Below are 27804 nucleotides of genomic sequence, written 5' to 3' on the forward strand. Positions count from 1 at the left end.
TTACTCTGTCTTAATGTATTTAATGAGGTAGCCTTTACTGCTTCCCAGGTCAGAGAATTCCAGAGTTGCATTACTCTCTGGGAAAAGCAGTTTCTTTTCATCTCCATCCTAAATCTATTCCCCTGAATGTTGGGGCTATGTCCCCTGGTTCTAGACTCACTCATCGGAGAAAACCACTTGCCTGCCTCTACATTATATGTCCCTTTCACTGTTTTATTTGCTTCTATGAAATTGCCTCCAGTCCTCTGAATTCCACTGAATAAAAGCTCAGGCGACTCAATCTCCCTCATCTCTGAAAGCAACCTAGTGAATTTCCTCTACACTGCTTTCACAGCCAATACATCTTTTCATTGTCAAACTTCTTCCAAAGATACAGTATCTCTTCCAAGTTGTTAAAGTATATCATGAACAGTTGCGGGCCCAGCACTGACCTCTGCAGCACTCCACTAACCGCTAACCAGAGAAGCTCACATTTATTCCAACTCTCTCCATTTTATTGGTTAACCAACCCTCTATCCACACTAATATTTTACCTCCAAACTCCATGCATCCTTGTGGATAAGTCATTTATATGGCACCTTATTGAATGCCTTCTGGAAATCCAAGTATACGACAGCCACCTGTTCCCTTCTATCCACTGCACTCATCATACCTTCAAAGAACGCCAGAAAGTTTGTCAAACTTCATGAATTCCTGCTGTGTCTGCCTAACAGAACTGGCATGTTAGATGTGCCCTCCACATGATGACTGACATGAAACAGCCATTCAAGGCCTCGGGCATTTCCACATTATCCAATATTAATTTTCCCCCTTGTCATCTTCCTCAGGACCTACATTCACTCTAGTCACCCTTCTTTGCCTTTATATGATTATAAAAACTTTTACTGTCTGTTTTTATATATCTATGCAAGTTTACTTTCAATCTACCCTTTCCATGTCGCGTGCTTAGTTTGACTGCTTTGAAGCATCATTGTTGCTTCAGAAAATTTAGTTTTGAAGAAGAATTGGTAATCTAATTATAAAAACACAAGGAAGTCTGCAGATGCTGGATACCTGAAGCAAAACACACAAACTGCTGGAGGAACTCAGCAGGCCAGGCAGCATCTATGGAAAGGAATAATCAGCCGACGTTTCAGACAGAGATATTTTTTCAGAACTGAAAAGGAAGGATGATAGCTAGAAGATGATAGGTGAACCCAGGTGTGTAGGAAAAATAAGGGGCTGGAGAGGAAAAAATCTAAGAGAAGGAGTGTGAACCATAGGAGAAAGGAAAGGAGGAGGGGACCCAGGGGTGAGATGTTAGGCAGGTGAGAAGAGGTAAAATGTGAGTGAGGAATACAAGAAGAGGGAAAAGGTAGGGAAAGTGCTTTTTACCGGGATGAGAAAATGATATCGTCCATCAGGTTGGACAATATCCAAACAGAAACCAAGGTATTTCTCTTCCACCCTGCCTTGCAACGATATGTCGGAAGGAGAATGGAAATCAGAATTAAAACATTTGGCCACCTGGAAGTTCCGTTTTTGGCAGGTGGAGTGGAAGTGTTCAATGAAGCAGTCCCCCGACCTACAATGAGTCTCACCAATGTAGAGGAGGCTTGCATCAGGAGCACCAGACACAATAGAAGGCCCCAGCAGCTGCCTCCCCTGGAAGGACTGTTTGGGACCCTCAGTGGAGGTGAGAGAGAAAGTGAATGGACAGGAGAGGCACTTTGTAATGTAATCTAATTATTCACTTTTAAGTAGATTTTAGATCATTTGTAATCTAATTATTCCACTATTTTTCTGTTAAACCTGACACTGTCACAAATGTATACAAGGCTCAGAGTGTATCAGAGCTACTGAAGAATCTGTACATACAACACCCAGGAAGCCAAGTATTTGATCGCGGCAAACCTAATCAATTAATGTGAATTGCCTATGAAAGTCAGAAAGCTTTCAGTATTAAATGCATTTATATGACTGTTTTCCCATATTCACTCAATTGTAAATGTCTTTAACAGAAGACAGATCCCTGCTAGGTTAGCTAGGCTACTACTTATGTGTACATCGTATCATGAAAATGTACCTTAGTATCATCTCCAACTATAATTTAAACGTATAACAGTAACTGACTTTATCATCATTTCAATCCATTTGAAATTAAATGGGTGTCACAGCAACATAGCAGTTAGTGCCACGCAATTATAGCTCGTGGCATCAGAGTACAGAGTTCAATTCTGGTGCCATCCAGAAGGAGTCTCTTTACATCCCTCCTCATGGAATGCATGGATTTTCCTCCCTCAGTCCAAAGGCTTGCTGGGTAGGGTAATTGGTCATTCTCAATTGTCCCGTGATTAGGTTAGAGTTAATCGGGGTTGCCCAACTTAAAAGGGCCAGAGGGGTCTACTCTGTGCTGTGCCACTAAATAAATAAATAAATGGCATCGGCTGGATCATTACTGAACGGAAATCCCTTCAGAAGCATTCGCTAAGAAGCTTTTATTATAAGTAGGAAAATGATAGGATTTATTACAGAAAGAAGGGTGGTCATGCACTTCCTTAATCAATGGCACAGAAGATGGAAATGACAAGCAAATCAGAATACCAAGTCTGATCAAAATCAGGTATACTATTGTTTTTAGCTGGCAAACTGACAAACAGCATGGTTAAGTAAATTCTTCTTTGATAAGCTGGTTAAATGAAAAACTAATGAAGCCCATTATTGTAACAGAATGAGGCAATTCTTGAATTAAACTACACAGTGCTTTGAATTGAAATCATTACTCAACAGGTAGCATTGTTTGCTATTTATGGGTTCTATTTCTTTATCATACTTCAACAGGAAAAGTGAAAATATCAAGGTTATTAAGGTTCATTTACAAATATCACTACATATATTCATTTCCTGCCACTTAGCAAGATTGCCCATCAACACAAAACTAACTTTCAAGTACAGTTAGGCAATACTTTGTCCCTTAACTGCTTATGCTGTGTTCTCTTTGATAATAAAGTAATGAAGGAAACCAGGCTTATATCCCGCAAATTCCTACTCAATGCTATTGTTGAAGCACTCTCACCAAATGCGGTAATTTATCTAAGTGGTTTACTCGAACTTTCACAAAGAGAATCGACAACAAATGCTGTGCTTACCGATGATGCCCACATCACACAGGATGAAAAATACAGAAGGCAGCAATTGCTAGCAAGAACAGCTACTGCATCTCTGCTGACTCTTTAAAAGAGCTATACAATTAGTCTTTGGTCCCCTGCCCTTTACACAGCAGTCCAAACAATTTTCTTTTACCTTTTTCATTTTTTTGATGCTATTTCTGGTCCCTTTACAGGCAGTGCATTTGACACTTGCATCTAATTACCTCTGGTTCTTTTGTTATTCACCTTGCATTTGAGTCCTTTAGTCTTCGACAGCCTTAATTATTCTATCACTATCCTGCATATTGATACTAATAATCTCTATTTGTCTTTTGACCCCCAATGGAATTTCTGTTATCAATCTATGAAGATCACTCACTTTGACTGGCATTGTTCCAGATTGGCCTAAATATTCCCCACAGCTGCTTTAATAAACATTTAGCATAACTTGCTTACTGTTTATACTATGTGTAAAGGGGGTTTCTTCTTTTTCTTTGTTACTACGTATATTAATCAAAATAGCTTCTTTGTTTTGTTAAAAGTAGGAATGCTTCTTTGTTGCGAGAGAGTGCTGGAAGCTTGTTTGGGTTAAAACTTACTGATAACGAGAATTGTATTCCTTTGTTAACCTATTGGAATTAATGTTCTTTCTTCTGAGTCTGTAAGCTATTGTTGGTGGGCTTTTGGGGAGATCGGCGCGAGGGGGTGAGAGAGAGAGGACATGATGCTGTAAACTGGGAGATGGAACGGACCCCGAGTGGGGGTCTGAGGCCCAAGATTTTCGGTGAGGAGAGGAGATGAAGACAGATTCGTGTAGAGCGTCTGGTCAACCACCGTGGTTGGTCCCAGGCGGCGGGTCGAGGAGTTCGGAGGGGATCGAATGGTGGCCAGAAGACTTCAGTAATTGAGCTCCAACGGTTGTGCACGAAGTGGTTTGGACTTTGATAAGTTTGGCGCCTTTTCTTTAATTTTTTTCCTTCATATATACTGTATCGTTATTAATCACTTAGTTATAGTAATCTTTATAAATTGTACTCATTTAATCGCATATGGTGTCCTGTCTGCTTTTGGGCGAGGCGGGGACATCACACAGCATCCACACCAGCTGCTTACCCAGTTTGGCGGGGCCGAAGGCTGCTCCCCCTAGACGAGAATGAGCTGAGCGAGCCTGAGGCGACCCAGGGGGTTACATATGCTTTTACTTAGAACACTAAGTAATATACTTTTTTTTTAAATTCACCATTCTTGTCACCTTCAAAACTTCCATGTATCAATTATCAAAATACAGATTAAAAAAACTTAATTCTTCATTAAACTACCAAACATAGAAAGGCTTAATGCCTCTACATGTAGAGCACAGATTTTTGTTTCCACCTTAAATGAAAATCTTTGTTCATGGCAAACATACTTCATGACAAAATTAATTAGAATTACAAACTTACTATTTAGTAGAATCGGACAGCTGGTACTCTCTCCTTCGATCATAAGATTCCTGGATGCCTGGATCAACCCATAAACACTTTATTGCATCCACATAGGGGTTTTCAAATGTTGTCACTTTTTCTACGTCGATTTCACGAACCAGCTGTGCATGTGCCTGTAGAAAGTTAAATGAAAATTGTACGTTAAGATACTAATCACTAAGGTTTTTATACAACTCCTTTCTAAAACAATGACCAAGCAGAGACTACAGATGTTCCATCACTGTTAGATTTGCTCAATGTTACCTGATGGAAGTACAGGCACAGAAATGATCCAAAGAACATCAAGCTACACGAAATCTGTGCAATGCTACCAACAAAAAACCATTGGCACTGTGGAATAACTGAGTTTCCTGAATTCTGGCCTATATCTACCAAAACCTCCAGAGCCATAGAGTTCTCAATAAATTATTACTAGACTGACGTGTAAATGAGCAAAGCACTATGAAGTAGTTAAACTCAGTGACTGGATCTTACTTTAAATGTAAGCTGAAACAGTATGCAACTAGACATCAGGGAGCTCAGAGTATATGTATCATCTTAATCAAAGATTGAGGAATAGACAGGTAAGAGTTCAGGAAGAGGACTGAGCAAAGGAGTCCAGAACTGTCGGAAACAGATGAGATGATCCATCCATTCTTCCACTTTGCTGAGCGCCAGTGGTTTACCCTAAGCTTCTAGTTGCGGCCACTTCAATTTCCAAGCAAAGAACAAAGTTCAAAGTAAATTTATTATCAAAGTATGTACACGACATATAACCCTGAGATTCATTTTCTTGTGGCCATATCCAATAACCATAATAAAATCAATGAACAACCGCACCAACAGGGTGGACAACCAGTCTGCAAAACACAATAAACAATGCAAATACAAAAAGAAATAATAATAATAATAATAATAATAAAAAATAAATAAGCAATAAATATCGAGAACATAAAATCAAGTGTCCTTGAAAGTGAGTACATAGGTTGTGGGAAAAGTTCCGTGATGATGCAAGTAAAGTTATCCCCATTAGTTCAAGAGGGGATGATATTATTGAATGCCAAGCTGTAGTCAATAAAGAGCATCTTTGCTGTTCAGATGTTCCAGGGTTGAGTGAAGAGCCAATAAAATGGCATCTGCTATGGGCCTGTTGTGCTGGTAGGCAAATTGGAGCAGATCACACTCCCACTCTGAGCCACGTCTGTGGCCTCCTGCACTGTTTCAACAAGGTCCAATGTTAGCTTTAGGAACAAGAGCTCATCTTTTGTTTAGGCATGGTTGAGCCTTCCACAGTCAAATCAAATTCTCTAACTTCAGTTAACACTCTTTCTGCCTGCATCAGAACTGTCCATATCTGCCAGTCATAATTTTGGCTTATTTTTTTTCCTTCGGAGTTGTATCAACCAGCCTGACAGGCTTGTCCCGCTGAGTTGCTGTACAGCAACACACAGAGACAAACAAGCATAATCTGATCCTAACTGCTACATTAACTCATTTGGTCGTGGCTTATTAGAGAGGTTCCATTTGTTTTTCACATCTCTCCTGACTTTCACTAGAACTGAAAACTAATATATTTTGTCTCTTTCCAGTTCTGACAGAAGGGTCTTGAACCAAAAATACCTTGATGCTGAGTGTTTGCAACAATTTTCTATTTTTGTCTCAGACTTCCAGCATCAGCAATTTTTTTTTTAAAGTGAGGTAATGATGATTCCTGCCTATTATGCACATAGAATAATGTCTTTCTTCTCCTCCTCTCCTCCCCGGTAAGCTGGTATTATTTGGATTCCACTACATCATTTAATAAAAGTAGGTCTGAAAAATTCAGTATTCCTTCTGAGTCATTCTAGATGCCTGGCCTCTTTCCATTTTTCTTATTTAAATGCTATTTCACTGGCAATGAAATACTAAACTTCGGACAATTTCTATAAGCGAAGAAATATTACTAATCTAACGCATGGCAACTGAATTTTTTAAGCAATCAATTGCTTTTGCCAGTTTTATTTTATGAAAAAATTTGGTGTTTTTTACATTACTCTTTAGGTTAACTGTACTTGGCCTTTTGCTCTGTCACGACAATATAGTCCTATCCAGAATCAAAGGATAAGACATAAAAACATGTTAACTGTTTCTATTTCTACCACATTCAATCCCCATTGAGTGTCCCCTACAAATGACCTCGCAGTTCAAAGATCAGTGAAATTACCAAGATCCTTTGAATTTTTCTCTATATCAAGATATGAATATTCAATATCTTTTGCTCTCATTGTCCCTTCCTCAAAACAGCAATGAAGAGTGCCTTGACCTAATCATCAGTTGCTCTCTGATCTTGGGTTGTCCAATCTGTTGTATTTGTCTGCCTCCAAGTGTAGCTCTCACCTTCATCCTTAATTTCTTGCAGCAAGAAATGCTTAGGCATTCAGGTGTCACGGCTGCAGTTTGCAAAAATTCTTTAGCACAATGGTGTCTGGGAGCAATTCAGCATCTGAGAAAAGAATTCTTTCCATACGTTGCTGTCTCCTTTTGACCACTATGAATAAAAGTTAGCAAAATATTTGATTTGGGTGTTTGTGAGTCCTCGCTACACTGCAGTGACATATTCTCCGTCAACACAGCACTCTATGTATTGTAGACAGAATAACAGCAATAGATTATTATCCTAATCCCTTAATTTTAGACAAATCTCTTGAAGAATATGATTTTAAAAACTAGGCATATGCCTCGTGAGACAAATTCCAAAAGAGACAAACTGACCTGACACAATGTAAGATCTGGAGAGGTGCAAAATCCCTGAAGAAATGTTACCAATCTAATGCATACCAACTGAATGTTTTAAGCAGGCACTTGTTTTTGTCACTGTTAATTAATCAGAATATTCAATGTATTATGCATTACTAATTAAACTATACGTGGCTTTTTCCCCTCCCCCATTATACAGCCATATCTGGAATGCATGGGAAACAAAATGAGACTGGATCCAACATCAGCAGCACGCTGCAGTGTATTCAGTTGTGCATTTTGTTATATTTCAGCAACAGGGGGAGGCAGGATGAAAGGAAATAAAAGCTGCCTGCATTCAGATGAATAACACATAGCTCAATCTGCCTCTGAATTATCACGAATGTTAGTAAACTACTAACCCCACCCCTAACCAAGTTCAGCATCTCTATTCCTTCAACATTCAGTCTTCAATGGGTGTCCTCTACAGCCTCTCAGCTTAAAGATCAGTGAACTACTGAGATCTATTGAATTCCATTCTATTCATAACAAGAAAGTTATTCAACATCTTCTGGTTTGAAGGATTTCATCATCTCTCCATCAAGTGCTTTGTTTTTATTTGATATGTGAAATACTAAGAGAAAAAAAGTCATAATTTATGCTTCTCAAACTTCTCTCTGTGACAGGCTCTCTCAACATTAGTCATCACAAGCCGCATTATAAATTCACCAACACTACTTGAATGGAAGGCTTCAAAGACCTCTCACTGCTAGCCTCTAAATCTCCAGTGACAAGGAACATGAATGAAATTGTTGCAGGTGCAAAAATCGCACTTTTCAAACATTAACAACTCCACTTGCACACATTTCACTAAATACCAAATTTATTGCTGCAGGCGCAAGCATTTCATTCAACTGCAAATGGAGCAGCTCCAATTAGATCTTGACTGAGATCTCTTGAGGAATTCTGTGATAAAGGAAAAACATGCCTTCACTGTAAATATCCAATTCATATATAACATCCAAGAGCTTGGAAACTGTAAGAATGCAATGTTTTATTTTTCCTCTTTTACTACAATTTGACACTTGGTTCATAATATGACCGGCCTGGATTTTGACGTCAGCAGCAGGGTGCAGCACTCACTGCTAACTTCAGTCATGGTGTGGACCTCTCCTCTTTGATGTAAACTGATGCTGACAGGCAACAGTTGAATGGATCACTGGCATCTAGCTATAGTGTGCTATTAAACTGCATCCATAAATAACATTTGGTTTTAAAAAGAAACTATATTTCTCATTAAAATATGTTGAAATATTTACCAGACAGTATTTTAATCCATGTTTGAAGTTATGAACTTTCAGGGTCAAGTGGATAAAGTAGAAGAGAAGGCATTGGACATGCTTTTTGTCATCAGTTACCCTTTTAGCTTCAATCACCTGTCCTGCAACATGTCAAGGTGCTGTAGCTGGCAGAATACTGACTTTGCACCAGTCCCTCTCTCTTCAGGAACATTTTACTTATGTTCATAAACATTTCATGGCAATGACATGATCTTGTATTTTTCATAGTGTGTTTGGTGCTCACAGTGCAATCAACCCTCTCTCTACACAAAGGAAACAAAGCACAGATTGGCTAACCAACAGGCAGAATATTTTGTGAAGGCAACCACAAATTTCCAGTTGCCTATCATAAAAAAAGATTAGGAGTGCACCATTCAGCCCTGTAGGTCTCCTTAAACATTGAATAGCATCATAAATTATCTTTCACCTCACTGTCACTCTGATGCACAATACTCATTTAGCCCGTTTCCCTTAATATCAAAGTCCATTAACTTTTGTCTTTAATATGCTCAGCCACTGAACTTTCACAGATCTCATTGCTTCCAAAAATTCAGTACCCTCCAGCTGAGTAAACATCTTCCCATGAGGACTGAGTTTAGTTCTGGTCACCTCACTACAGGAAGGATGTGGATAATATCAAGAGAGTGCAGAGGAGATTTACAAGGATGTTGCCTGGGTTGGAGAGCATGCCTTGTTAGAATAGGTTGAGTGAACTTGGCCTTTTCTCCTTGGAGTAACAGAGGATGAGAGATAACCTGATAGAGGTGTATAAAGTGATGAGAGGCATTGATTGAGTGGATAGCCAGAGGCTTTTCCCAGGGCTGAAATAGCTAACACGAGGGGGCATAGTTCTAAAGTGCTTGGAACTAGGTACAGAGGGGATGTCAGGATAGGTTTTTCATATAGAGAGTGGTGGGTGTGTGGAATGCACTGATGGCAACAGTGGTGTAGGCAGATACAATAGGGTCTTAGAAAAATAGAGGGCTATGTGGTAGGGTAATTCTTGGCAGTTTCTAGAGTAGGTTACATGGTCGGCACAACATTGTGGGCTGAAGGGCCTGTAACATGCCGTAGATTTCTATGTTCTATCTATATTCTGAATAGCCTGCCCCTTACTTTGAGATTGTGACCAAAACCATGGAAAGCATGATTTCCACATATATTCTTCCCAGCCCTGCAATGAACCCTGTCAACAACCTGAAATGTTTACTAATCAGAGATGCTAACTAACCTGTTGAATATTTTTAACATTTTCTATTCCCCCCCTCCCCCCGCACAGTTCCAGTACCTGCAAGAATCCGATATACATTGGTTTAACTGCATCCTTCACACAAGGAAAACATCATAATTGCCATTGTCAGCAATTTGCTCAAATGTAACATGATTTCATTAGAGTCAGGTGTCCCAGTGATGCTAATGTAACCAACCTTCCAACTGGAAGAAAAAAGCAATTTCACCTTCGAACATTCCAGAAATCAAAAACACACAAGTGCTTGATGGAGATGGTTAATGTTTTTGCACAGACCACAGACCAAATCCAAGAAAGCAAACTCATTCTCTCACAGACATGCTCAGCAACTCATTTTTTTTAAAAAAACAAAAACTTTGCCTTTAATGTACACTTAGGGTACTCTTAAGGAGCTAATTAACCTGCCAGCACGTCATTAGTTCAAGGGAGGAGATCAAAGCACCCAAAAAAAATTCACTGTAGGCAAGGAGAAGCAGACATTGACAAATGTTCAGTGCATCAATTTTAAATGAAGATAGCCAAGATGGAAAAAATTATTAGTATTTTCCAAAATTACTTTCCTTTTTTAAAAAAAACCTATTCTTGGATCTTCAAGATCAAATGGCAGCACAGTGCCATGATTAGTAGTTCTACTGCTTCATAGGTCTGGAGTGGAGTTTGCCCCTTCTCCCTGAGGGTGCTCGTTTCCACCTGCACCTCAAAGATGTGCTGGCTAGTGGGTTAATTGACCAGTGTAATTTGCCCTTTGTGTGTTGGTGAGTAGCATAATCTGGGATGCTGATGGGAAACTGGTGCTAATAAAATGAAATTATTGAAGCGACTGGTATAAATGGGAGCTTGATAGATAATGTGCTCTCAGCGGGCTTAACTGCACGACTCTAAATACAAAAAGGTTTTGATGACAAAATAATACTGGCTATTAATCTAATAAAATCTTTCATAAATGATAGTATTATCGTTAACACAGCAAACGTGCTTTCCTTCAATAAAGTTGCTTGGATTCTGGATCAGTTGAACCTCCCATTATAATCAGTTTCAATATGTAATATTTGACCTCCATCAATTAAAACCCTGAATTTAAAACATGTGCAATGCAATTAATTTGAATTGAATCTAATTAGGTTATTTATTAGAGTAGATCTCTTTTGTGCAATCTATTTTTAAATATCCTTTAAATCCCATAGCATAGTTCATAGCAATGTTGATTTTCGTTCCTGAAGATCAAAGCAAAATCTTTTGCAATCTTATTTTATCTAGAACAATGGCAATCAAAAGATTGAAGTTTCCAAATCAAAGTAACAAAATGAGTAGGCAACTCAAGGCAACATTCAAAATCCTGCATAGCATTTAATTCCGGGTGACTAATAATAACCTGACTGAATGGTGCCCTTTAGTTCAGCACTTTAAACATACAAATTAGATAAAAGCTTCCTGAGCTTCAAGAAAAAAAATACACTCAGGCATAAGTGCCTAAGCTGCCAGTAATTCATCATTATGATGCATGCTTTCAAAGAAATGCAGCAAATGGTGGGGAGTGAACTGAATGGAGAGGAAGTGCACAGGGTAAGGCGGGTGGGTGGGGCGGGGTGAAGGGGGACGGGGATGGAGCCAGGGTAAGGTGGAAGGGACGGGGCGAGGAGAGTGGGTGGAAGGGACGGGGCGAGGAGAGTGGGTGGAAGGGACGGGGCGAGGAGAGGGGTGGAAGGGACGGGGCGAGGAGAGGGGTGGAAAGGACGGGGGCGAGGAGAGGGGTGGAAGGGACGGGGCGAGGAGTGGGGTGGAAGGGACGGGGCGAGGAGTGGGGTGGAAGGGACGGGGCGAGGAGGGAGGGACGGGGCGAGGGGGAGGGACGGGGTGAGGAAAACAAGGGGGCAAGATAGGGGGTGGAAAGGAGGGGTTGGCGAGGGTGGAGGAGGGGGTGATGAGGGTGGAGGAGGGGGTGACGAGGGTGGAGGAGGGGAGACGAGGGTGCAGGGAGAAAGAGTAAGAGTAGTGGGAGGTAGAGAAGTGGTAAAAAACCAGAGAGAGGGAGCATGTTAATTTTTTGGCTACACATCCTTTCATTTGTGATTGAATCATTGGGGGTAAAATTGCTCAATATGTACAGGGGTACAAGTGTATACGGCCCATGTGAGATGAAGGATGAAATCAATGGTAAAAAGCAATATTTGCTCTGAGCAAAGTGACTGGTTAAAAACAAGAAGAAAAGAGCATAATGTGGAGCAGCAGAAGTTGAAACATGAATGTCACTATCATTGGCAGAAAATAAATTTAATTTTCATCCTGGAAGCCATGTTCAATGAGAAGGCACATGCCTTTAACTTACATTTAGCTTCACTGGCATAGTGGGAGAGGAAAGGGGTAAAGACATAACAAGAGCCAACTGGAAGATTACACTTATGTTTGATAGGATACTCAAGTCACACTACCCGACTAAAATTGGGGCATTCCACAAATGATCTGATCAAAAAGAGTGGATTATGTTTGATAGACAGGTAGAAAATGCCAAATCGAAAGCAACACTCTATTTTACCAGAAGAGTGTTCTGAGAATCTGTGCATCAAGAAGTGAGGAGGTATGAAGGCAAGTGTGGCATGAGAAGGGATAGAGATATTGATTGTACTTGAATAGCAGACAAGTTTGTCACAGGGAAATTATTCCTGTGAAACAATAAAGAAGATGCATTTCCTGGCGGCATCAAGCTGAAGATGCCAGAACTTATGGAAGATGATTCACTGATTGTCATAGCTGATGAGGACACAAAGAGAATTCTATCACACTACAGAGGAAGAGGAAAAGATGGACTGGAGCTGTGAGATGTTGTAACATAGGGAGGAGTGAAACAGTCAAATTGTGGATGCTGGAAATCTGAAATAAAAGTAGAAAATATTCAGAGCATTAAGCAGGTCCAGCACCATCTGTGGAAAAGGTAGAAGGGTTATTAACATTTCAGACAGAAGACCTTTCACCTGTGTTTTCTATTCACAGTTGCTGCCAGATCAGCTGAGCATTTTCAGCACTTTTTTGTTTTGAATCAGGTTTTGAGTATATAATCAAAATTATTGGATAAAATGTGAAATTAAGGCACTCAACTCTCGATTAAGTGGATGTAAAAAGGCAGTGTTCAATTCCAGGGAAAATGTCTCAGCATCTTGTCTCTCCAAGGCAATATTCAGTCCATTGTCCTTGCTGAGATTTCATGCTACACAAGTACAGTGACTATATTTTAAAAAACACATTTTGTAGAATTGAAGAATTCAGTAGCCAACTGTTAGATATGCGGGCTATGACCAAATTAAAAAAAAACGGCTGGAGTTGTTTGGTGTTTTAGTGCAGGGGTGTTTATTAAGGGTGTCAAAAATCAAACCTAACAAAATTTAGCAAAAATATAGAAAACTGCCAATATTTACAAAAAGCTATCTACCAGAAAACTCAATAATAGCTCCATACAATTTTTGTCCAGTGTAAACTCCTGGCAACCCTTACCTCTCCCCTCTACTGAGGGCAGAGAGCTCCTTGTTTGCTCCCCCAGACACTAGGGCATACCATCTTTAATTACCAACAAAGTTAACTTAAGACTACAGATTCATTAGAATATGATGCACCCCACATTGTAGTTACAATCACATTGCAAAATAAACAGCAGTATTTGCATTAAATACAGTACACAACATATAAACACATATTAATAAAGAAATGGAATATCCCACCATGTATGGTAGAAAGTCACCATAAAGCCAACAGAAGTATATCAGCTCGGTTTAGGATCCATCATGAGAATATACTGAGGAAGACATTGAAGTGCATACGCCTAGCGCAATGCCACCAGAATGACAAGGCAACAATTGTGTGTGTGTGTGAGGAGTGCCTTTACCAAGTGCACTCCGTCACATTACCATCCTCCTCTTCTGCAGCGATGATGCTCGGCAGATGTGAAATGAAGTCTGCAGTAACATTTCCTTTTCCTCCTTTAAAGGTGGACACAGAAGTTAAAAGGTTGGAGCTTCAGATACCACCACGTCACTCTGGCATTACGGCCCTTCATTTTCTGAATCCATGTCAAGGCTCCGTGCTCTGTGTAAAGGTCTAACTCCCTAGCAGAGAGATAGTACTGGAGGCTGTCAAGGGCCACTTAATGGCCTGACACTCCTTTTCAGTGGAACCACTTATCAAAGTCTGGGCTCTGAAGACAGGCGAAGAACACTTATGGGCCTTATAGGCTTGAAAAGTGTTTTGCTACTCACTTGTCCATGTCAGTTAGAGGTGCAGCCAAGAGTGGCGAATTGGGAAATGAACCAGCGATACCACCCTACCTGACCCAGGAAAGACTCCAGTTCCTTCTTGGTGTGAAGTCAAAGACTGCTGAAGATCACTTCCACCTTGTCCACCTGTGCTTGAACCTCTCCATGGTATCTTGTTTCCCTTTTTGCCCACTCATATTCTTGTAGATTGAGGGTGAGACCAACGGCATGAATATTCCCCAAGACCGTGTGCAAATGGTCCGGGTGCTCTGACCACATCATCTAGGCAGGCCTGCACTGCTGTCCTCACAGCTCTGGAGCTCCTGGTCCATCAACTGGTGGAATGTTGTTGGTGCACCATGAAGACCAAAGGGCTTCTGAGTGAACTGTAACAGACCTCGGGGCACGTGGAAGAATGTAAGTGGTCATTGAGCAGAACCTGTCAGTAGCCTTTTCAAAGGCCCAGTGCAGTAACATGGTTTGCCTGTCCAATCTTTTCCAGTAAGGCGTCAATGTAGGATAAGCATCTGAAAAGAAATGGCATTCAACTTCTGGAAATCAATGCATACACTCAGGATGCCGTCCTTCTTGGGGACATTAATGACAGGACTGCTCCACTCAGTATTTGACAGCTTAATAAATCCCAGCTCTGGCACGGTGCAAACCTCATCCTTCAGGGCCCCCACAAATCATTCTGACCCTCTTTAGCAGTGTTGGCTGGTCAGTTCTAGGCCCTTTGTCAGCCCTGGTCTCTGCTGGAACAGCTGTGGAAAATTAGCAAACACCCTCTGCAACTCCACTGGTTGGCAGTCATCGAGATGGGAAAGCACAACCTTCCGAGGCCCCTTCCGAGTCAGCATCAATGGGCACATCACCTGTACTAATATCAACAGAGGCAGCAGCACCGGCATATTTCTCAAGGCTTAACTTTCTAGTTCCTCCCTTCCACAGACCAACATCCATATCATGCAGAGAAATAAGAAACAGCACTATCTGCTCCTGGAGTAACAGATGGATGTGATTAGCCATTTCCCTTCTTCAGTAACTCATGTAATACAGGCAAATTTCGCCCCAGAATAATGCTAACTGGTAGTTTCTCCAACACCCCCACTTTTATCAAGTGCTTATGGTCATCCAACTCAATAGTGAGTCCTCTCAGTGGCTCAGACTTCCAGTCACCATAGAAACACTGGACAGGTGTTCAGTGACTGAAGTCAACAACAAAACCAGGGGCAATTGTTTTTAAATTATTGACAGTGAGCTACTAGAATCTATAAGAGCATTAGCAGTTTTTCTATTAATTTTGACTATTATAAACATACGATCTTTCTCCTTACGTTCTGCTTATTTTCCATTACCATACTCACAATCATAACAGCCATTATCATCATCATCATATTCTCCCTCTCTTGGTACATAGCACACACCTGACAATTTGGGCTTATTGAGAGGACACACAGCGGACTTTTGACCTGGCTGCTGACAATGGTAGCAAATAAAAATCTTAGAAAAAAAAACACCAAAACCTCCTTTGCCTTCTTTCTCCCACTCCCCGATTCCACAATTACCCTGAGAATTCCTTGAAGGGTCAGAGTCTGTGTTGTGTCCGAATAATAACTGTGATGGCGCCCCCTCGTGTAGGCACTGAAGTACTGCAGAACAAGTCAGGCCACAGTGAGTCCATCCGCTGGCTCATGCTCTGGTGTCTGGAGGAGGAACTGCAGCAGCTGTTCCAGAACAATGGCTTCACCAATCTCCCCCTCAGACTCTGGTCCGGTTGAATCTATTGGCAGTAGAAATATCTCAGGTGATGATACGTCTCACTGGGTGATTCCCATTGTGGTAGAGTACTGGAATGGAAGCATTGGTGATAGGTTTCAACTGAAATATCAAATTTAGCCAGCAGTCCTTCCCTCAAATCAGGGTAGTTGTTGGACCTCTCTACATCCATTGCAGTGTGGGCTTAGAGAGTTTTTACCTGTCAGTAGTAGCACTAGCTGGAGGCCCACTCCTCCTCAGATCATTGCCATATCCAGGCTATTGTCTCGAACCTGAGGAGATAGTTCCCAATATCATCATATTGTTGATAAGAAAGAATCTTGGGACCCTTCCACAGGCTTTGGAGATCCTTCCTAAAAGCATAATCTCTCCTGTGTTGGGCAGACGAAAAGTCTTTGAACAGATTTTCCAGGGAGGTTTTGGACATGGTATCACTTGAAGGCCCTTCTGCTTCTGGCCTGAGTTTGGCCCTGGGGTGAAGCTCTTGCCCATCTGAGTTCTCCGCTGTTTCGCAGGCATCTGCTTAATCTTTAGCCTCAGGGAGCTCAAAATGGATTTGTTCAAGATGGATTTCGAGCCACATTCAGAATATGGTGTGTGCTTTCATGCAGACCATGGGTCCAGAGTGAGTTTAAAAGAAAAAATATAAAAAGGGCCCATTACAGTAAACCCCCTCCAAATGCGCGTATCATTTGGAGCTCATCTTGAAGTTGTCTTTAACTTCAAGATGAGCTCCAACTTATATGCACATTTGGACTGGATTAATCGTAATGAGCCCTTTGTTAAATTTTCTTTTTACTACTAACTGTTTGATCAAGCTGAAATTTGTAAATGCACTTTCTTTATAATTGTATGCAGTGTATAATCTGTTATTTCCTGCTGATGGTAATTGCAAGTGGCCAGTCAAACTGGGGTGCAAATGGTCAAAGCATCCCGGCTCTCCCAGTCTGGTGGGACCCAAGTCATAATGACCCAACATGCACAGAGTTCAAGAAAGGTTGTTTTCTTATTACTGAGTCCATTGGTTTGGCGGTGTTCCTAGAGACGCCCAGTAAAAAGCAGTTTCACTTTCAACCAACCCTCTTTGATTGCATAACATTTCTGCATTATGAGCCAGCAGATACCGCCAGGGTGAATGCATTCAAGATTCCATTAGAACAAAACAAGCTGTTAATTCCTTAACCAAATAAAAATTGCTATATTTTGATTGCTCTTTAATTTTTAAAGCTTTCAGCAATGATTTTGTTGACATTCTCAGTCAACGTCAAAATATTTACCCTTCATATTCTGAAAAGTGGTAAATAAAATTATCTTAATTTTCAAAGCTATTATGGTAATTAACCTTATGTTTAGGCCACAACCCAGAAATTATGAAAATTCATATTCCAGATTATTAATTACATACTGATATGGTTGAATTTTGATACTGTACAAGAGACTTGTATAAACAATTTTTTTTAAAAGTAAAAAGGGAATTATAAATAGAAACACAGAAATCAGGAGTAGGCCATCTGTCCTTTGTTGGATTCTGGTGTTTTAATCGAAAAATTCTTTCAAAAGTCAGGAAAGAGGCACAAAACTTGCTGCTTCACTTTCATTTTGTTAAACACTGACAGAACAAAGAAAACAGGGTCAGAAGCTATTAGCAGAAGATTTAAAGCCAAAAAGACTAAGATGCTAAGAAGACTAATATGATGCTGCCTTGTGTTTAGCTATTTATAGAAACATAGAAAATAGATGCAGGAAAAGGCCATTCGGCCCTTCGAGCCTGCACCACCATTCAGTATGATCATGGCTGATCATCCAATTCAGAACCCTGTACCTGCTTTCTCTCCATACCCCCTGATCCCTTTAGCCACAAGGGCCATATCTAACTTGCTCTTAAATATAGCCAATGAACCCGCCTCAACTGTTTCCTGTGGCAGAGAATTCCACAGATTCACCACTCTCTGTGTGAAGAAGTTTTTCCTCATCTCAGTCCTAAAAGGCTTCCGCTTTATCCTTAAACTGTGACCCCTCGTTCTGGACTTCCCCAACATCAGAAACAATCTTCCTGCATCTAGCCTGTTCAATCCCTTTAGAATTTTATACGTTTCAATAAGATCCCCCCTCAATCTTCTAAATTCTAGTGAGTATAAGCCTAGTCGATCCAGTCTTTCTTCATATGAAAGTCCTGCCATCCCAGGAATCAATCTGGTGAACCTTCTTTGTACACCCTCTCAGAGATAAATGGAAAAATTCCATTCAAATATACAGATAAGAGTCAACCAATGAAAAAGCTCTTACTCAAATACTTCAGTACCAAGTTAACCTATAAAAATGCAGTTATTCAAATAATGTATTACAAAGAAGCTTCCAAAGCTTTCCAGAATTATACTTTGTATAGCCACTAGAGGAATGTGAAACTGTTAGATGCATATAAAAACTACTTAAGATACAAGCAGGTAATTGTTAAACGGCAAAGTAAATAACAATTAAACAGATGGATCGAACAATCTTGCCTTTGATTCTAAATCAAATGCTTAGAATCATCTGAAAATTCAAAGACAGAAAATCTTGTGGTATCTATGTTGCATAAAATAATTTAAAAAATCTACTTGGGTTGTGAAATATCAAAGGATGTATGTTCTTCAAAATATATTCATAGGATTATGTCATGGTTAGGCAGATTAGCAAGCACACTTATGAGAATCTGAAATATTCCATTAATGATCGCCTTTAACAAGTAAGATAGAAGATATACCTTATAAGGCACATTAGTGTAAATAATATGACCCTGTAATATTGAGTAACCACAGCTTCCAAGACATTAATGAATCCAATCAAAGAAATCCCATCCATCAGACTGATGTATTTTAGCTGCTTCTTTATGAATTTGAGCATCCAAATTAACTATCTTCGGACTTGTCAGGTATACAAGTACAACACTCCTTACCTCTAACTACATGCTTCCCCCTTAACCGCTGAGATCTAATGCCATACAATCTTGAAGAGCCATCTTATGCATGGCGACTATTTCTGTTTTTACTTTTCCCAAGCTTAGTGTCATTGCTTACCCTTTCTAAGACTGCAGCAACATTTTTAATCTCTCTCATACTTTCTGCAACACCATAAAGTGAGAATCAAATTGATGTGAAACTAAATCCTTCTGAAATGTCTCATTTACTTCTAGACTCAGGAGGTAAAGGAAAGGTGTGTGTATGTCTCATGACAAAAAAAAACCCTAAATAACAAGATCCCAACCAATTATGTGGAAGAGGTGTACAGGCAGTCCCCGGGTTACGAACGAGTTCTGTTCCTGAGTCCATTTTTAAGTCGGATTTGTACGCAAGTCGGAACAAGTACATCCGGTATGATTTAGCATCAGTTAGTCAAATGTTTGTCTTAGTATATAGTATATATTTTATCTTTCTATGCATATAAAACACTTAAGAAACATATGTATTCCAATAATTAAACCACTGCATTGCTTAGTAATAATTGTAGCTTTCATCGGGGCAGGGCCTTTCACATGCTCCATTATTCTCACTTTATCCATTATCTTTTAAAATTGTTCCGATCGTTGACCGACTGTAGCCTAATGCTTTCCCAATGACTGATGGCATTTCACCTCTTTCCAAATGCTTTATTTCCACTTTATTTTCAATTGCGATCGCTTCCCATCAACGGAACAGAAACACTGCGGGCCCCGAGCTGCGCCGGCTCCGGAGGTCTGCTGGGTCCTAAGGACCACTGCACTGAATTCCCCGGGTCCTAAACTCCACCGCACTAAGACAGGTTAAATGGGACAAATGGGGGTTGTGCTGGGTTTGGGTATTTGATCCTCCACGATGTTCTGCATGGGAATTTAAACTGGAGGTGGCAGTGTTTTTTTTTTAACGAGGTCGAGTTGCGAGCTTGACATCAACCCAGCACAGATGGTACGAGAATCACTGGATCGACATCAACCCAGCACGGGAGCGGTCTGTCACTAGATCGAACTCGGGAACCTCCATTCTTGAGCCCGGCGCTTATCTCACTGTGCCACCAGCCAACCGGAACGGGGGGGGGGGGCATGGAGTCAGGGTTAATCTTACTAAGAAAAATTTAAGCCAAACACAAAGTTAAGCATTCAACACAGTGTCAACGGCAACGACTTAAAATGGCGGATGGCGTCGCGATCTGACTTAAAATGGCAAACAGCGTTCTCCTTCCTTGTTTCGTAAGTACAAGTTGTCCATAAGTCGGACGATCGTAACTCGGGGACGACCTGTATAGGCTTCATTTCGGCACATAAAATACATATTGCTCCATGAACTTAGACAGTTTCTTATTACTTGACAGGAGATTTGTTGAATTGTAATGTTTTTCTGATTGTCAATAATACAGGTATGCATTATGAATCATCTCAACTGGCACAATATGAGTAGGAGAAATTGACAAAAATATAACAACAGATAATATTAGAATAAACTTCATAATGTCCAGTAGTTGTTGACTTGCTGAAGTCTTTTGGCTGGCTAGTGATTTGTTTACTGTAGCCCAGCACTGAGACCAAGAGGTTACTAGCACATTAACCACATCGCCTGTTGTCTTCGTTGGGTACTACTTTAGCTCACTTGCAATGGTTGATGTGTATCCCCTTACTTTTACCTTCTACTTTCTCTGCCAAGTTTGTAAGGACCTTCTCATTCCAGCTGCCTGTGGTTCCCTCTGTGTCTTTTTTAAAAATCAGGACACACTCTCCAGGAGTCAGCATATGTCCTCCTTCTGTTGGATCACTCCAAGCAGCAGAAACCTGTTGAGAAGCAGACTGGACAGCTTGGGCTAATTTCACACAATAGTTAACTTCACTGTTTGCCATAATGTGCATTTCAGCCTCTCTGAGATCACGGGCTACCGGCAGTGACTTGGCATGCCCTGTCACCACCTTGAATGGACTGGCTTTAGTTTTCTTGTTTGGGGTTGTTCTGATGCTACACAGACCACTGGAAGAGCTGTAGGCCATGGTATGCCTTCCTCATTGTTTGATGGTTCCATTCATTCAACTTGTCCTGATGACTCTAGGTGATGTGGACATTGGAAAAAGACAATTTAATGTTCATCAGTTGACATAATTTCTAATACACACTCCCAGTGAAAAGTGGTCCTTGGTCAGAGTCGATGTGATATGGTGATCCCCTTCTAGCAATATACTCCTTGATCAGATTTTTTGCTGAGTATGTGACAGTAGATTTCCTTGCTGAAATAACTTCCACCCTTCTTGAAAACTTGCCCACTATCACCAGTACATCTGAGTACCCTTGACACACAGGGACAGAAATGTAGTTCACTTATAAGTGTAAAAATAGACCAGGTGGTACAGGAGTACTTAATTGGGGTAGCTTTCCATTCATTTTGTAACCCTGGGCATGTGAGTACAAAGATCTCCGTTTGTGAAAGAGATATTGAGCTGATCGCCGTGAGTATGAGGCCATATTACCTGCCTCGAGAATTCGCAAGCGTCATTGTGGTGAATGTGTATGTCCCGCCGCGTGCCGACGCAACGGTAGCGTGTGACGTCATCAGCTCCGCTGTTGCTAGGCTTCAGACACAGCACCCTGAGGCACTGGTGATAATTACAGGGGACTTCAACCATGTGACTTTGGACAAGACACTACCTGCTTTCTCCCAGTACGTGGATTGCTACACCAGGGGTAATCGGACTATTGACCTACAGTATGCAAATGTAGAGGAGGCATATAGTGCATCCCCACTGCCTTCATTGGGGAAGCTGATCACAACCTGGTTTTGTTACAGCCCAGATATAAATCAATTGTGATGAGGCATCCCACTACCACACGCTCTTTTAGGAAGTGGACTCCTGAAGCTGAACAGGCCCTGAGAGACTGCTTCGGTACTACTAACTGGGATGTACTGCAAGGGGGGCTCTGTGGGGGCGTTGAGGAGGTCACTGAATGCACAACAGACTATATTAACTTTTGTGTGGATGCAGTTGTCCCTGTTAGAATTGTTCGCTGCTATCCCAATAATAAGCCCTGGATCACTAGTCACATCAAAGGCCTCCTAAACCAGAAGAAGAGGGCCTTTAAAGATGGTGATCGGTTGGAGCTTAAAAGAGTTCAGAAGGAACTCAGAGTACAGATAAGGGGGGCAAAGGAGCAGTATAGGAGGAAGCTAGAACAAAAGCTGCAGAAAAAAAGCATGAAGGAGGTGTGGGATGGGATGAAGATCATCACCGGATGCGGTGCAAAGCGGGGGGCGAACATAAGTGGAGATGTGGAGAAAGCGAACCAGCTGAACAACTTCTTCAACAGGTTCGACAGCTCAATCTCATCCTCACCGCAGAAATCCACACCAGGCTTACTTCACTCACAGGAAAATAGCCACTCACAGGAGACCTTGCCCACGCCCAGGATTACGGCTGCACAGGTGGAAGGTCAACTGAGGAAGATCTGTCCCAGCAAGGCGGCTGGACCGGATGGGGTTTCCCCACGATTACTGAGGGCCTGTGCGACTGAGCTGGGAGAACCACTACAGCGCATCTTCAACATGAGCCTGGAGCAGAGAAGAGTACCCAGACAGTGGAAAACATCCTGTATTGTCCCGGTACCGAAGAAACCACAACCAAAGGAGTTGAATGACTTCAGACCTGTTGCCTTGACGTCGCACGTTATGAAGACCATGGAGCGGCTGATAATACAGAATCTGAGGCCACAAACCAGGCACGCCCAGGATCCTCTTCAGTTTGCGTATAAGGAGAAGGTGGGAGTGGAGGATGCTATCACGTATTTGCTGCACAAATCACTCTCTCACCTAGAGGGGGTCAGTTGTGCTGTGAGGATTACATTCCTTGACTTCTCTAGTGCCTTTAACACCATCCAGCCCAAGATCTTAAGGCACAAACTAACGGAGATGGGAGTAGACTCTCACATGGTGGATTGGATAGTGGACTACTTGACAGATAGACCTCAGTATGTGTGGTTGGGAGACTGTAGGTCTGACACGGTGGTCAGCAGCACAGGAGCGCCGCAGGGAACCGTACTCTCTCCGGTCCTGTTCACCCTGTACACATCAGACTTCCAATATAACTCGGAGTCCTGCCATGTGCAGAAGTTCGCTGATGACACGGCCATAGTGGGGTGTGTCAGGAATGGACAGGAGGAGGAGTATAGGAAACTGATACAGGACTTTGTGATATGGTGCAACTCAAACTACCTGCGTCTCAATATCACCAAGACCAAGGAGATGGTGGTGGACTTTAGGAGATCTAGGCCTCATATGGAGCCAGTGATCATTAATGGAGAATGTGTGGAGCAGGTTAAGACCTACAAGTATCTGGGAGTACAGTTAGACGAGAAGCTAGACTGGACTGCCAACACAGATGCCTTGTGCAGGAAGGCACAGAGTCGACTGTACTTCCTAAGAAGGTTGGCGTCATTCAATGTCTGTAGTGAGATGCTGAAGATGTTCTATAGGTCAGTTGTGGAGAGCGCCCTCTTCTTTGTGGTGGCGTGTTGGGGAGGAAGCATTAAGAAGAGGGACGCCTCACGTCTTAATAAGCTGGTAAGAAAGGCGGGCTCTGTCGTGGGCAAAGTACTGGAGAGTTTAACATCGGTAGCTGAGCGAAGGGCGCTGAGTAGGCTACGGTCAATTATAGATAACTCTGAACATCCTCTACATAGCACCATCCAGAGACAGAGAAGCAGTTTCAGCGACAGGTTACTATCGATGCAATGCTCCTCAGACAGGATGAAGAGGTCAATACTCCCCAATGCCATTAGGCTTTACAATTCTACCGCCAGGACTTAAGAACTTTTTAAAAGCTATTATTAATGCTTTTTGAGATAGTGATTTAGATGCATATCATATTTTTTACTGAGTTAAGTATTGTATGTAATTAGTTTTGCTACAACAAGTGTATGGGACATTGGAAAAAAAGTTGAATTTCCCCATGGGGATGAATAAAGTATCTATCTATCTATCTATTTTCTGGTATATCATGCATCTTTCAAATGTTTGTCGAGCTTGTGCCCTGAACTTTGAACTCTACCACCAGTGGGAGAATCTGTCAATCATCCAATGCACTCCAATGTATCCTAGGGAATATATTTGCTGAACCAGATAATCTTGCATGTTCGTCTGTGATAGAGTTCAACTTCATTTCCATAATGCCTGTTGTCAATTTCACTGCACATGTTCTCAATACTTCTTTAATTTCTTCCCCTTTTGCCGTTTCGCGATTCCATCTGAGAATGTGTTTCCTCGGCTTTCTATTGCAGTCATTTTGGAGTAATTTTGACATTTTTATACAGCAACTTCTGACGGCATCTCTATGACATCTATAAGTTCTTGTTGGCCATTCTTGACTGGGGTTCCTACAGCCATGAGTTCCTCCGAGTCAACAAGTTTCTAAAAATCACGAACAACTCCAAAAGCATGCAAAGAATCAGTATAGATATTAGTTGATATTCCTTTTGCCAACTTACAGGCTTGAATTAGAGCTTTCAGTTCTCCCTGTTGCACAGAGGAACCAGAGCCCATGCTTCCTGATGTTAGCTCTTTGGTTCCAGGAATCATCACCTGAATTCCCCACTCAATTATTGAGGAGTGTTCAGAATCAGATCTTTGGCAGAGTAATAACCAAAAGGACACTGTCAGTCTCCATGTTCTTGAATTAAAACTGCCATCATGTGTTCCTCGTTGACTTGCAGGGTAAATGGTCTACCTGTATCAGGGATTCTTAATGCATGTGCTGTATACAATGTGACCTTTAAAGTCTGAAACACTTTCAGTCTTTTTTTTTAAATCAAGAGTCATCTGGGCACTTACTGTACTTCAGTAAATTATTGAGCAGTTGAGCAATTGTTGATAGATCTGCCACTAGCTTGTCAATACATTGATTTAGCAATGGTTTCATCTTCAAACCTATGTGTCCTCACTCTATTAGTATTTATTGGAACAAGCTCTGGCCTAGTTGTCAATCTTACAGTTTCATCACTGTCATCCTCACTTTAGTCTCTAGAGGCTGCTGTGGAGTCCATGTCATGTCCATTCTGTAATTTTTTGGATTCCATATGGTGGCCCTGTATAGGGGGACTGTTTGACGTGAGCTGTAACTCCTCGGGTGAAGCTTCAGAGGTAGGTGTTTCCCTCGGCAGAGTACCAGTGGTACTAGCGGCATTATCAGTGTCACTGGGAGGGTCAATAGCAAGACCACCCACTTGAAGTCGTGGCTGTGCGATCCTACAATGATTCAGTTCGTTTCTAAGCCCTGCACAATGCACTTCAATTGAATTAAAAACAAAGAGATTCTGCAGACGCTAGAAATCCACAGCAACACACACAAACAAAATTTCTTCCAGCATTTTGTGTGTGTGTGACTTTGATTGAATTACCATGTTGTTCTTTCACTCATTTGGTTAATGCAAAGTCAAAGCACATTTATTATCAAGGTATGTATAAAATATACATTGAAAGGTATCTGCTTCTCAGCAGTCAAAAAACAAGAAACCCGAAAGAACCCAATTAAAAAAGACCAACACCCAATGCAAGAAAAAAAACACACAAATCATGCAAACAATAGAAGCAAGCAACAGCATTCTGAACCAAAATGGAGTCAATATACCACATCCTGGAACAGCCGGAGCAGATCCAAGCCTCGGTCTCAGTTCATTATATAGCGGACAAATCGCCGCAAAGCTTGCAGTCACAAAGCATGTGGAAGCCAGAGATTCGCTCTTTTGGCTTTTTATATCATGCTGTTTTTGTAATTTATCATGTTTTGCATTTCTTTCAATTAGTAAAGGACTTCACTCATCCTGATAATCCTTTCAATTGCTTGCATATTCGATCAAACCAACCACATAGTTTTACCTCTAAATCTGTAGTGGCCATTCTCTGGATTTTCATGCATGCTTTCTTATTCTTAATAATTTTAACATCATTGGTATTTTTTGTCTGGATCTTTACACATTAATTTTATCGAACTGAGACCTTTTATTCAAGTAAGAGATCTTAATAGGCTTCATGACTTTGGCCATTGCTTTGATCTGATCATAATTCGTACTTTTTATTACTTGACAGCAATTCCGATAGGTTAATAATTTGCAGCCAAAATTTTAACAGGTTGTCCTACAACCCAAACTTCATTCATTTTTCCCCTTACTCCACTAGCTTGCCTGTATTTAAATTTTCTCGTGCACACCACGGCTTGCACAGATCTATTATTTTATCCGCGCGCCACTGCTTGCATGAATTAAATTTCTGGCACTCTACTGTCTTGCATATTCAGTCCATGCTCTCCCAGTTTTGCACATGGCTCTACAGGCTTTTGCTTCTTTTATCCATATCTGTTTTTTTTTTAAAAAAAAAACAGCAACATAGTTCTTCAATCCTAACTTCCATCTGATGATCTAGAAGCCAGAACTAATTTTCTCACAGAAAATTTGGAACATAAAGAGGAAGTACTCACCCCTACTGCTGCACACCAAAAATTCCACCATCATCTGGGCAATTCCTCCAAGCCCTAAATCATTCTTGCTGACTATACCACTTGATATATTTTGATGTTAAAACCCAGGAAAGAGGCATAAAACTTGTTACATGATTGTTTTATTAAGAATTGATAGAACAAAGAGTAGTTGAAACAAAGAAGTTGAAACTTCTTGAAGAAGAGAGAAACTGAGGATAGTGCCTCACATAAAACAGCTACTTTTATATCCAGAGATAAATTCTGTTCAAATCTATAGATAATAATAAAACAATTAGAAAATACTTATTCAGTACTGTGGTAAAAATTAACCAATGAGAAATTACTTATTCACTAATTGAAGCACAAAGGAGCTTCCAGAATTATACTTTGTATGCTCATTAGAGGCATATTAAACCATGATGTATACAAAGGCTACTTAAAATACAACCAGATAATTAACTGTTAAACTGAAAAGAAAATGACAATTAAATAGTTGGACCCAACCTCTGATGCTACACAAGACCATAGGAAGAGGCACAAGCCATAGTGCACCTTCATCGTGCTACTTAATCAGTCGATGTTTGATGGTTCCATTCATTCGTTCGACTTGTACTGTTGACTCTGGGTGGTGTAGACAATGAAAAGACCATTCAATGTTCATTAGTTGATATAGTTTCTGACAAACACTCCCAGTGAAATGAGTTCCTTGGTCAGAGTTGATGTGACATAGCAGTCCCCAACTAGGAATACAGTCCTTCATCAGAGTTTTTGCTGCATGGGCCTGCCACCCATGCTGGAATAACTTCCACCCATCTTAAACAACTTGTCCACTATTATCAGTACATCTGAGTATCCTGGACACTTTGGCAAAGACATGCAGTCCATTTCTAAATGTAAAAATAGATTAGGAGGGGCAGGGACACGTACTTTTGTTACCATGTCACTGCTCCAAGATTTGTTTTCCAGCATGTCATGCATCCTTCAAATGTTTGTCAAGCTTGTGCCTTAAACTTTGGATTTCACCATTATTGGGAGAACCTGATCATCTTTTCCACTCCATTGTGTCCTAGGACGTGTATCTGCAGTACCAGATAAGGAAATAATGTAGTTGGAGCTACTAGTCTATGACTAGTGCCATATCTCCATACACATCATTGTTTTGCATCCCACCATTCTCCATCCAGGAACACTTTTCCTGGTTCGAGCAACTCTTGAATATTTTATATGTTTGTCTGTGATAGAGTTCAACTTCATTGTCATAATTCCAGTTGTCAGTTACTGTACACTGCACATGTTGTCAGTATTTCTTTTATTTCTTCCTGTACTGCCATTTCATAATTCCATCTGTGAATGCATTTTCTTGGCTTTCCATTGTAGTCATTTCGGAGCAACTTTCACATTTATACTGCAACTTCAGACAGCAGTTCTATGACATC

The 27804-nt window shown here is 41.0% G+C and overlaps 1 protein-coding gene across 3 annotated transcripts in view; it reads right to left on the minus strand.

The window, feature by feature from the left end:
• Positions 1-27804, minus strand: part of LOC140740827 (guanine nucleotide-binding protein G(q) subunit alpha-like) — a 204873-nt gene that overhangs the window by 35682 nt on the left and 141387 nt on the right. For all 3 annotated transcript variants that reach the window (XM_073070386.1, XM_073070368.1, XM_073070376.1), the window contains exon 3: positions 4571-4725. In XM_073070386.1, the coding sequence (XP_072926487.1) occupies positions 4571-4725 (155 nt within the window). The remainder of the gene's footprint in view (positions 1-4570; positions 4726-27804) is intronic.

Source organism: Hemitrygon akajei, chromosome 2 (genome assembly GCF_048418815.1).
Source record: "Hemitrygon akajei chromosome 2, sHemAka1.3, whole genome shotgun sequence".
In the NCBI taxonomy this organism is placed as follows: Eukaryota; Metazoa; Chordata; class Chondrichthyes; order Myliobatiformes; family Dasyatidae; genus Hemitrygon; species Hemitrygon akajei.